The following is a 12,298-nucleotide window of genomic DNA, read 5'->3' as shown; positions in this document are numbered from 1 at the left end:
GGTATAGAATTTAATTGAGTTTGCCTTGGACTTGTCCCTCTTTCACTGATACAGCAGGGAAAATAAATCCAAGGGTCAGATGGCAACTTTGCCCCCACCAAATTCCTCCCTTTTCTCTCTTTCTTACTTTCAGACCTGTACATGGAAGCAGGGCTATCGCACCGGGGGGGGAGGGGGTGTGAATCCAGGCAACTGTCCCAGGCCTAGCACTTTGAGAGGCCCTGCAGACAGTGCCGTACAGGCCCTGCTACAACTGCCACGCACTGCCAGCTCTGGCTGCTCACCCAGTCCCCCCACCCCGTGCTGCGCTCTGGCCACTCGCCACCCTCCGGCCCTGCACAGGCTGATATACCGTGGGCCCCACATACCCCTAGGGATGGCTCTGTGTGGAAGTGAGCAGCAAATTTGAAAAAGACTGACCATGAAATAAACATACCTGTAGTAATGTGCCCTACAGGTAGGCATAGAATTAGTTCACCCAGAATGGATGCATTTTCCTTTTTTTGGAAACTACTGCAAGTTTTACCACACTTTTAAGCAGCACTGCTGTACCTACTTATATATAGAACAAATTATGCATGACATTAGTCCAAAGCCAAAAGATTCATGATTTACCATATAGGCCACTGGACTGGATTCCAGCAGAGATAACAGTGTTTAAAGTTATGGTGAATCCATAGCTCAGCAGTGCTCTGTATGTGTGTACTCCAGATACCACCCACAAAGGATCCAGGTGCTAATTAGCTCCTCATTCATGGCTGAAACCAGGTGGCCCTGTCTTGAGTTATGGGATCTTCCAAAAATTTACAGGAAGATGAGGTACAGGGCAACCTGGTTTGGCTCCACCTCATGTAGGGTGGGGCCACACTAATCATATGTGATGGGGTGAGAGAGGGAGCAACAGAGGGATTCTCGGTAAACTGTCTGGGGCCCTTGTTGGTGGTGTTTGCCAGATATTTAAGGCTGGTGAAGGAAAAATGAATCATTGGGGGGAAGAGCGGGAGAAAGAAAGTTGCAGTAAAACTGTGGGAGTCAAGAGGAAGTCAAAATGTATACAGTGCAGTGAATCACCATGGAAAAAAGAGTCAGCACTGAGAGCAATGGGCACTACCTTCTATTTTATTCAGATGGGTTATAGCAACCTATCCTTTGGTAGTTCCCATCAGCACTTTGGCACTAGGGAAGGGTGCTGGAGCTTGCTCTGGCCTCTCCAAGTGCTGCCCTGGTACTACAGTACCTCTGGGCCTGCTGTTCATTTCCTCCTGGGCCACAGACACACACACGTGGTTCCCATCAGTACATTTGTGCCACGTGGGCTATGTGTATTGTTGGATTTACTAAGCTAATGCTGTCTCTAGCAACAGTTTAATTCTAGACAAAGTATTTAATGAGGTTTCCTTGTATGCAAATGTAAGAGGAAGGGCTTTTCCCCAGGAGAAAACTCATCTTATATTCAAGTAAATATTGCAAGTAAATGGAAGTAAATAAGTAAATGGAAATATAGTAGGACTATCAATGAATCAGTTTAAAATAAAATAAGAAATAGTTCTTTCTTTAGTTGGTGAATTAGAATGATATAATCAGTCATTTCTTACCAGTGTGAACATTGTCCTTGTGCTTTTTTAGGGCATCTTTACTCTTGAACCTCTTTCCGCAACTATCAGCCTTGCATATGAATCTGGCATCCCCCCTGCAAGCCTCCTTGTGCTGCTCATAACTACATTGGGTAACCAGCAAAGAAAAAATAAAATATGAAGAAATACCAACAAACTTGCCTGTAAGCAACTGTTTGCTCTGAGCTTAACACATGCCATATAGCAGATTTCCACACCTCTTCATGCATTACTTACACCAGGTAGGAATGAAAGCATCTCACTTCGTTCACTGTTAAGATTCACATAAACTAACAAGCTTGCAAGCTAACATGCAAAGGGAAGCCAGCAATGATATGATAGCAGTCCAGTAATTCAGACACAAAACCTCAGTTCTGAGCTGAAGGAGGTATTGCACACAGAACACTGAAAACTTCTTGAAGAGTCGCCTGGATTGACATTCTCTGTGCACTGGAGAACACTAGGAGAAAAGATAAAATAAATGGCAAACATCCTATAAAGAACAATTTGACTCTGCCAATTACAAAATATAGGCCTGAGCCTACAGACATGTATTACTGAGTATTTTTACTTATGTATATAGAATGAGTTCATGGGATTACTCTATTGTATAAGTATTTGCAGTTTGGAGCTATAGTAAATTGTTGAAATGTATTCTCTGTTACAAATATTTTATTTTGCAAGATTCTGCAAGAATCCAGCAATCCCACTGTATGCATTCTTAATTAGATACATTTTGCAAGATTTTTAAATAAATTTAGCTAGCAGCCAATCACAAAACAATCTCTAAATCAGGATTACAAAAAGAGGGAAAAGGGTTTTGCTTCCATTCATTTAACTGCCTCTACAAAAAGCAATTTCAAGAAATCACATTTTTCATAAGCACTTAATAGTATTTACTTACAAGTAAGAGATAACAGTTTTAGAGATGATTATGATTTTACTTAAATGAATATATCTACATATTGCTATGTAATACTATTGTGCTCTTATCCAGTAGTCAGATTAAATGCAGTATTCTCTGTAACTAAACATACAATAAAAAGCGATTCATTCATTTAATCTATATTTTAATTTAGATAGTAGCATAAGATATAAGTACTAAAATACAGAACAGTATCTATTAAATATTCATATAAAGTATGCTGCATATGACTTTAATGACAAAACCTGATATTATTTTTCCATTTCAGCCTTCCTAAAGTCATAAATGATTAAGCATTAATGACCCTTTTTCATTCCAACCAGGATCTCCAAAAAATACAGCAACTCAACACATTCAAAAATTAATGTATTGAGTAAAGTATGAAAGATTAATTGAAAGAAAACAGCTCACCTTTTAAATCACAACACTATTAGAAAAGAGGCATGGACCTTGTAGGCACTTGAACAAGAAATTAATTATATAGACTAAGGCAAAGTACTGATTTTAAAAGTTATAGAAAACATTCTTATTCGTACGCACTGTCTTTGTAAAGCTTGTTTAACTGGGAATTTCTTTCCACAGTTCCTGCACTTGAATTCTTTCTCTTCACTGGGCTTTTGATGCAAAGTCTGAAGATGTTCAGCTAGAATCTCCTGGCTGGCAAAACTGGATTCACAATTTGGGCATGCGTGGTCCTCTTTACAACTCAAAGAATCTGTATGATTGGAAAGAAAAATAGAAGAGAAATAATTTCCAGTAACTGATATTTCTGCTTAATTTAAAATAAGGTTCTACTCTGAAAAGGTACTATGTTAAATGCCACAATCAGATTCACAATTATTGTCCCTGAGGACAATTAACGAACACCAAGTTAATTTAAATTGTTGCCTAGAGTGGAAAGACAACCTGCTCTCCCAGAGTGGCTGCTGCAATTGATGTAATGTGATGGGGAAGCTATTAATAACATATTAGTATTAATAATGTACCAGGGGTACACTGGTATAGGAGTGGACCCTGGTAGTGTCTAAACTGTTGGTGTTTTAACTGTAATTTTTCCCCAGAGTAACAACTCCAGATTGTAAAAAGTTGCACCACTATAGGACTATACACCATAGATCTGTTCCCCATTTAAACCAGTGTAGAGGTGGGTTCAAGGATATAAAAATGTTGCATGCCCAGGCCTTCAGCCTGGATTAATCATTCCAAATATGATACAGGTAACATGATACTTTTTCATAGGCCAGTACTACAAGCAAACCAAATTGTTTCCTTCATAGTTCATCATCATATCAATTAAGGTTCTTCAGCTAAAAATCTGACCACATTTATGTTTAAGTAATCTCACTTCTCTTCAGTATAGTTGCACAAGTAGAATTTGTTCAAAATGCACCAAGAATGAGATCTAGCTCACTCTGCTGTGGCAGAATTGGCATTGCCACAGTAGCAGAAAAACAAACTAATTTGCTCCCCAATTCACCAATGTGCACTCAGTGCACCTTATGAAAAAAATTTCAGCAGTATATCATTGTGAAATGGTAGTTTTCTATTCTCTTTGCTTGATGGTAGTGAGAAAGAAAGGTACAGCAGGGAGGGTAGAGATGAGAGACAACATAGTAGTAGGCAATTGCCCATCCTTTGGATCACAGTGTATACATTAACAGTCTAGTCAGATGCCTGATGAATCCATCTGTGGCTGACATATGCAATTCAAGGGTGACAGTTTGTCAAGTTTCACAGATCCATATGTTGTCTAGATGGAGTCCATATTTGCAGCATGCTGCTTTATCTTCTCTCGCTTTGCTTCAATCTTCTAGATCAAAGCTGCTTCACGTTGAGCTGCACTCAATGCCAGATGTTCCCTCCAGGTCGGAAAGGATTCTGCTCCTCCCAGCTTTCTACACTAATGGTGAATGACTTCATATAATTTTTGTACACATCATGGTACCGTCATGGAGAGTGACCTCACTTTCTAGACCCATCTCAAATCTCGCAATATTCTTGGAGAAAAAGTCTTCCTCCCATTCTCATGACATGGTCAATCCATCGCAACCACCTCCTCTTGATAGTGGTCTCTAACGGTAAGTCATGCATGCTTCAGTACCTCTGTGTTTGGCATTTTGTCTTCCCTCTTTATTTTCAGGATCTTGAGCAGAGATCTCATGTGGAAGCTGTTCAGTCTCCCAATAAGCCTAGCATATGTAGGCCACATTTCTGAACCATAAAGCAGGGATGACAGCTCAGAAGTCTGCTGGATTTGCAGCTTCATGTCAGCTGATAGTTTGCTGTTATTCCATGCATGTTTCTGTAATAGCTTGAAGTTCTTAGCTGCTTTCCTGATTCTGATAGTCAGTTCAGTCTGAAGGTCAAGATTCCTGTTGATTGTAGAACCCCAAACTGTCAATGACACCAAGAGATTTATCCTCCAGGGTGACATCAGGTATTGGTTCTTTCACCCTTTGGTACATGAGCACAGTCTTTTTTACACTAATTGCCATCTCAAAGCTCTTGCATGATTCAGAAACTCTGCCCAAGAGATATTGCTGGGAAGATTCACTGTGGGCAACCAAGGCCATGTCATCTGCAAACAGGAAGTCTCTCAGAACTAGTTCTTCAGCTTGGTTTTTGCTCTAAACCTTGCAATGCTGAGCAGCCTCTCCTCTATCTAGTCTAGTTCAAAGATAAATGCTATCATTGCTGCCCTTGAATGCATGAAGAAGCAGGAATGAAAAATACATATTAAAGAACATGGGGGCTAAGGCACACCCCTGTTTAACCCCACTGCTGATGTCAAAGGTGTCTAATTATTTGTTTTCATACACTACAGTTGCCTTCATACCTTGATGTAATGAGCAAATGATGTTCCACAGCCTGGGGGGACAACCAGCTTCTTCAGCACAGTAAAAAGGCCCTGTCTGTTGACTGTATCCAAGGTTTTCATTAAATCAATAAAGGTTATGTACAGTGGTATTCATTTTTCTCTACACTTCTCTTGCAGTTGTTTGACAGAAAATATCATATCAATGGTGAAGCATCCCGAGCGAAAAATCACATCGACTTTCAGGATGGATTCCTTCACCTAGAGATTGCAGCCTAGGGAGCATGATGCTTGTCTCAGTCATTTCTATCCCCTTTGTTGTTGTATAAGTGTACAAACCAAGCATCTTTGAAACTTTGTGGTACCACTTCCTCTTTCCAATAGAACACTATAACTTCAGGAAGATTTCAAAGTAATTTCATTGTTGGCATGTGTAGATTTCCATAGGCAAACAGTCATTTCCCGATACCTTGTTCTCAGGAATCGATTTAATGCCTTCTGCAAATCTTCTAATGTAGGCTCATTGTCTAAATCCACCGTAACTTCAAACTGTGGCAATCCTACAAGCTCTTTGTGTTTGATTTCAGTCTCAATGGAGTATAATTCCATAGTGTTCAATCCAACACTAAGGTTGTTTTTGTGCATCAGTAATGACATTTCTGTTTAAGTCTTTCAGAGAAGGAGCTGTTTTCTTCTTGACTTGACCAACTGCTCACTTGATGCCTTCATACATTCAACAGCTAAAACCTGCCTCAGCTTTTCTGAATATCATTATCAGAGTTTCAAGCCATAAAATAACTTGGGCACATCTCTTAGTCTCCTTCTGCATTTCTCTTTGAGCCTTTCTCAGATTGCTTAGCTTATGGTATTAGAAGATTTCTTATAGGTGGTTAGCACTGTCCTTTTGTTCTCAACAGTGGTTGAATGCTCTTCAAACTAGTCTGCATTTTTCCTGTATTTTTTCCAAACACTGTTATAGCAGCATGGTACACATAAGTTTTTAGGCTTCACCGAGCTTCGGTGGTTGTGTTAAGTGAAGTTGCTTTCACAATTTCTTCATTAAATAGTCGACTAGACAGAAAAATGCGAAGTCTGTATTTTTCTGTCTTTAGTTTGGCTGATGTTTATCTGAGGATGCTGGTAGTTTTTCTATGGTGGATCTTTTTTAAATTGATTCTGACTTTACAGCAGACATGGTCAGTCAGCACTGTGATAAGACCATATACGCACGATTACTTCCAGGTGGCTGCACCTGGTCAGTACTAGAGCTAATTGGTGACAGTCCCCTGAGCTTGGATGTTTCTGAAATGTCTTTCTTATGATTTTCCCAGTGAAGTAGGTGTTGGTAACGCACAGATTTTGACTTGTACAAAGTTTTAACGCTCACTGGCCATTTTCATTCATATTACCAATTCTGAATTTGCCCAGAATATCAGGTCAATTCTCAAAACTACATTCAACTCTTTCATTGAAGTCACCAAGTATTATAATGGTCTAATTTCTGTGAGTTTTCTCAATCTCTTCTTCAAGATGCTGGTAGAAAACATTCTTGTCTTCATTGCTAGCTTGAAGGGTAGGCACATAGACACTACACATGACATAGCCAGTCTGTGTATGCATTCTGAGCATCATGAGTCAAATAGGTACAGCAACTGGACTTTCACAGAAAAACAGTAAGCTGTTTCTAAAAGCAAAACCTACTCCCTGCTCTCCTTTCTCCTGTTGGTTTCCCATGCCAGAAAACAATGTAATTATTCTCTTGGATAGAACCTCTACCTGAAAGTCAAGTTTCTGCTAATGCACCAATATCAACCCCAAGTCTAACCAATTCATAGATTAGTAATGCCCTTTTCCATAAGTCTGAGTTCAAATCCAACTTTGGGGCCCAAAGTCCATATATTCCAGCATAAAAGTCACTTTATCATTTTGCTGTTATAGATCACACCAAGACCTTCTTCAGCACATATTCCTAGACAAGAGTAGTGGAGGCTGCTCTCGGCCTACCATCCCCCCCTTTACACCAACGAGACAGAATCTGAAGGCCAGACCAAGTCCAGATGTTCAATGCCTCGACAATTGTAGCTTGTCAGATAGCAACAGATTAAAGTTGTTGCTGACTGTTTAATGCCTCAGTGAGGGCACATGTCTGAGAGACAGTGTATGCATTTAGAAAATGAGCTGATATTTCACCTAAATGAGCTTTACTCTTGGATAACTGTCCTGTGCTGCAAACTGAAGGAATAAATCAGTCCTGTGGACTTTTTAGTGATTTTATGAAATGAATAACCAGGCACATACAAACACATTGCTGACACTAATAATAAGCCTGAACTACTATAACTCTCCTAAACTAATTAAGAAAGGAACACTATAAGGATCAAACTGAGATCAGGGTTGATGATCGATTAAGTAGATTAATGAGTTCAAATTGCCAAGTCACCAAACTGATACAGTAGGTAACAGAATCAAATCATGAGGCTGACATAAAAAAGGCAGCTAAGTTACATGCATTCAAAAAGCCTGAGGTGTAATTGATCTGTTACGTGGTTTTCTGTAAGTGGTGTAGTTTAGATTAGTAATGAACAGAACACACATTTGTCCTTTGGGGGAAGGGCAAAGGGGGCGTAAATCTCAGGCTGGATTCTGCCATTTTAAACCAGTCTCTGGGTGCTGAATTTCTGTTCTGTTACGAGTACAGGTTCTAATCACTTATACTGGTAAAGTGTAATGTCTGTACCTGGCTAAATAGTTCATGGCTAATTCTGCTTTAGCAGACTGCACGAGGAGCTGTCTTCCTCTAAATTAATAATCCATTCGGACTTCTAGTTAGTACGAGGGCCTCAAACTGGTCAGCAAAGAACCTAACTGTATGTTCTCATATGGTCATGAGGTATATCTATGTGGCACACTGCAAAACAGTATGTACCTAGCTCTAAGCAAGGCACTTTGGGTCCTAGAAGCAGTCTACCTGAAGTAATATCAAGCTTCACATGAGCACATTAATGTGAATGGAGCACTATGCTATCATGACAAGAGCTTTGTTTCCCATTAATTCATATGTCTCAACACTGCACTGTACTTGAGCATTTGTTGGTAAATTAGAAGAACACTCCTCCACATGGTCTTGCCCTTTATATGAAAAATGTTATACTTTGGGGATCACCTTTGTACTTGGGGCCAATTACATAGTCCACATCTCTGGATACTAGCATTACAGTCCCAAACTCTCACAACTTCAGGACTTAGAATAGGAATTTCTACAGTGACCAACATGATCATCATCTTACAAAACCCACTGTTAAAAGAGCATAATAAATGTTCTTCAAAAACAGAAATGGGAATGTAGATAGGAGCCCTGCAACAAAAGGTATATGAACTACTTCTACCCTAGAGACAGAGTAGAGCTATAATCTCACTATTAAAATAATTTCTGATTAAAATTTTCCCAAACCAAAGTTATATGTAAGCCTATCTTATATAACAATATAAAATGTAAATGGCCTTCAGTGTTCTTGAAATATACCTAAAATCCATTCATCTTCCCACTAATGAGGTTTTTGTTCCCTTAGTGATTGTTTTTTAAACACAAAACTATTTATTCGTGTACCTTTCTCGCTAGTTTGTTGTAGTTCTTTATTGTTATTGTTGTTACTGTCTTCGTCTTCTTGGTTAGGAATCACTTCTTCCTCCTCCTCTTCTGCTTCTTCCATATCACTGTCAAGGTAGCCAATCAAAAGCTCTGTATCTGTGTCTATATCCTCAACAGCCAGATAAAAAATGTTTTCCCCTTCCTGTTGCAAAAAAATAAGCAAAACCAATTGATCATCATCATATAAACATAAAAATCGAAGTTAGATTCAAGGATTCTAGGGGCAGAGAGCAGCCTCAAAGCCAGCTTTGCCAACCACTGAAAGATTCAACTGACATAAGTGTTTCTACAGGTGATGCAGTCCTAAGATTTCTTTCCAGGTCTGGGGCATGGGCAAAAAGCGTCCTCCCATTTTAACAATGTTTGGAATGCCCCTGATACTGCTCTAATTTGTGCCAGAAAACTATGCCAACGATCAGCAGCTCTTCTCCTTTCGTTGAAAAAGCCTCTTCTCTCATTTTTAGGCCATATAAAGGCATTTCATCTGTACTGGGAGAATCAATGCTCTCCAAGTAGAAACCATGAGTATATAAGTGTTAATTCAATTTCTTCAAGGGGGAAACATCATCCATATTTCAACATGGAAAATCTCCCTTATGAGAGACAAGGTTCTTTGGGTGAATCAGATATCTTATATTAGACCAACTTAAATAGCTGGAAAAAAAATTTCTTAGCAAGCTTTCAGGTTTAAAAACCCTTTGTCAGGAAGGGGTTTTAAACCCAAAAGCTTGCTAAAAAAAAATGTTTCCAACTATTGGAGTTGGTCTAATAAAAGACATCAGATTCACCCAAGAACCATGTCTGCCTATGTCCTTAGACCAACATGGCTACAACCTACATTCCTTATGAGATAAACCCTCGCAAGAATGAATGCCTAGATCTTCCCCCAGCATAGTAAAAAAGTCAGGGGTGGGAAGTAAAGCACACCAACCAGCGGAAAGTGTTAAATTAAAACTTATGCAACTTTAATTATCTGTATGTTTGTAAGCATCCTTCTCCAAAGGATTCACCCTCTTGTTTTCAAACAGGCTTTCAGTTCTGATGAGACTGACTGCAGAATTATGACAGACATCCTCCCAAAGCTCATGATAACACACTTAAAAGAGGGCTTGACGGTCGTATGGTGTAAATCAGTGCAGCTATGCAGATTAATACTGACAAAAGGTCCAGCTTAGTCACTGTCTAAGATATGCCATGCATCCCTCCCTCCCCCTCCACCACCCCAATCCAACCCCAGGAAATACTTCTTCAGAAGCAACCAGAACAATCAAGTAAACTTCCAAATAGATACATGAGCTCATTGCTTTGTGTCCAATGTTTACTTAAACAGATTTAAAAAATAAGCCATTTAACAAAAACAGCTGTCCTCTCAAAAGCTGATGTACTAGGCTGCCTCTTCAGCTATACAGAAGCCAAGTGCTTTGGGTGCTATCAAAGCAACAAAGGAATCATATTTACCTAATGAAGACTTCCAAGTGCTGTCATAAATCTTAATACTTATCTGATTAACATCCAGTGAAGTTAATTGAATCTCTTTTAGAATACATCTAGCCATATATTTTATAAAAAGCTCATAGCACAGGGACAAGATAATGATTTTTAATTTTGTAATATGCTAAGATTAATTTAAACTGTCAACAGGGATATAGTATTTCGAATGCATTGGAAGGTCTGTAATATATTAAAAAAGTAATTTTCATACAACAGTGAAAACCATTTAATTCAATAGACTTGATAGCAACAGCAATCTTCAATGACTCACCACAGTTTTACCTGTACACCAATAATAGTCACTGAAAACAAATCTAATTACACATATCCTTCAAGATATATCGTGCAGCCTAGATATTCATCTATAGACTATCCTAACTTCTGCAAACATCTAAGAGTTGCTGCTTTTCATATGGTACTGCCACGTGTTTCAGAGAACTTTAATGTATTACAATATAAATAAAAAATAACTCATTCTCTGTAACTTTGATTTGAGGTAAATAAATAATCTCCCTCCTCTCTTTCTCAGCAGAGACTGGATGAAAAGATCAGTGAAAGCCTCCTTTATATCACTGAACAACACAGTCCTTCATAACGCAGGACAATTCTGTGCATGTAAACCACTTGTTTTGAAACACAATAATAGAAAAAATAGGACTGGAATGGAACTCAAGAGGTCATCTAGTCTAACCCTTAGCTTAAGGCAGAAACATCCCCGTCTAGATGTTACCAGTCAAATGTAACCTGTATTTAAAGGCCTATAGTATTAAAGGTTCCACAAATTTCCAGGTAATCTGTTCCAGTATTTAGCTGCCCTTAAAGTAAGAAAGTTCTTCCTAATATCCAATGTAAATTTATCCTCCTAAAACCCAAAGGCCTGTGCACAGTCTACACAGGAAACATGCTAGTTTTACACTGGTATCTTAAACACCTGACACAATAATGCAATTTCTGGATTTGGTCATGCACATTTTCTGACACAAAAGCGCACCAGCCATGAAAAGTAAACCAAAAGGCAGTGGCACCCCATCCATATTAGTCCAGTCCCTATATAAGTAGTCCTACAGCAAAGTCCTATCCACATTATTACAGTCTCACTGTCTTTGCTCTGCCCGTGTGTATGAAGGCATATTCTTTTGTTCTTTGTGCTGAAGTGTTCTAGGATTCTTTCCCAGTCAACTGCACAGGAGCGTGCATGTTTCATATGGGATATTATGGAAAGGATATTAGAGGACTGTCAGCCCTCAAAGGCTAACATGGGCTGAAACTACACTGTAGATAGATGTCTGTGGTGCCTGTGACACTACAGACTAGAACTCACTAAATGTTTCACAAACAGACTGGCTTTTTTCCTAAATGAAAATGTTTCAATTGAAAAACAAGTAAATCTTTTTCTTCCATCTTTACTTCTTTCCTTTTAGTGGGCAGGGAAGATGGTGAAAAAAGACACTAATAAAATACCCATGAGATTTTTAGACTTTTTTGTAAACACTATTTTTCACGGTTAATACTTACATTTAAAAACCCACCATTGTAGACACAAAACATTACAATTTCTGTTCATTTTTACAATTATTCCAATTTTTTTGTAATGGCGTTTCTTGGGGATAAAGTAGGTATCTGAAAAACCTTAATAAAAACAGGATCGTGTAATAAAATACTAAGTTAATATGAATCCCAGATTTAAAAAAGAAAACAATTTTTTTTTAATTTAGGAATTCAAATAATCAGGATTTTTAAAATATTAGTGTTTACCTGTAGTTAGTAGGGGTGTGCAAAGTGGACAGTATTCAATTTAGATTAAT

General features: G+C 38.6%; 1 protein-coding gene across 12 annotated transcripts in view; it reads right to left on the bottom strand.

Moving 5' to 3' along the window:
* The window catches only part of PRDM5 (PR/SET domain 5), a 172,622-nt gene that overhangs the window by 117,577 nt on the left and 42,747 nt on the right, over positions 1 to 12,298 (bottom strand). For all 12 annotated transcript variants that reach the window (XR_016440802.1, XR_016440801.1, XM_090036622.1 and 9 more), the window contains 4 exons: positions 8,961 to 9,144; positions 3,079 to 3,253; positions 1,981 to 2,073; positions 1,596 to 1,717 (listed from right to left, as the gene is read on the bottom strand). Coding sequence is in view for 10 of the 12 variants with exons in the window: in XM_090036622.1 (XP_089892748.1) it covers positions 1,596 to 1,717; positions 1,981 to 2,073; positions 3,079 to 3,253; positions 8,961 to 9,144 (574 nt within the window). In the remaining 2 variants the exon portion in view is untranslated. The remainder of the gene's footprint in view (positions 1 to 1,595; positions 1,718 to 1,980; positions 2,074 to 3,078; positions 3,254 to 8,960; positions 9,145 to 12,298) is intronic.

The sequence above is a fragment of the Crocodylus siamensis genome, chromosome 2, assembly GCF_052110815.1.
Source record: "Crocodylus siamensis isolate JL-2025a chromosome 2, ASM5211081v1, whole genome shotgun sequence".
Taxonomy (NCBI): Eukaryota; Metazoa; Chordata; order Crocodylia; family Crocodylidae; genus Crocodylus; species Crocodylus siamensis.
Note: the sequence above shows the minus strand (reverse complement) of the source record. Positions and strands in the feature narration are given on the sequence as shown.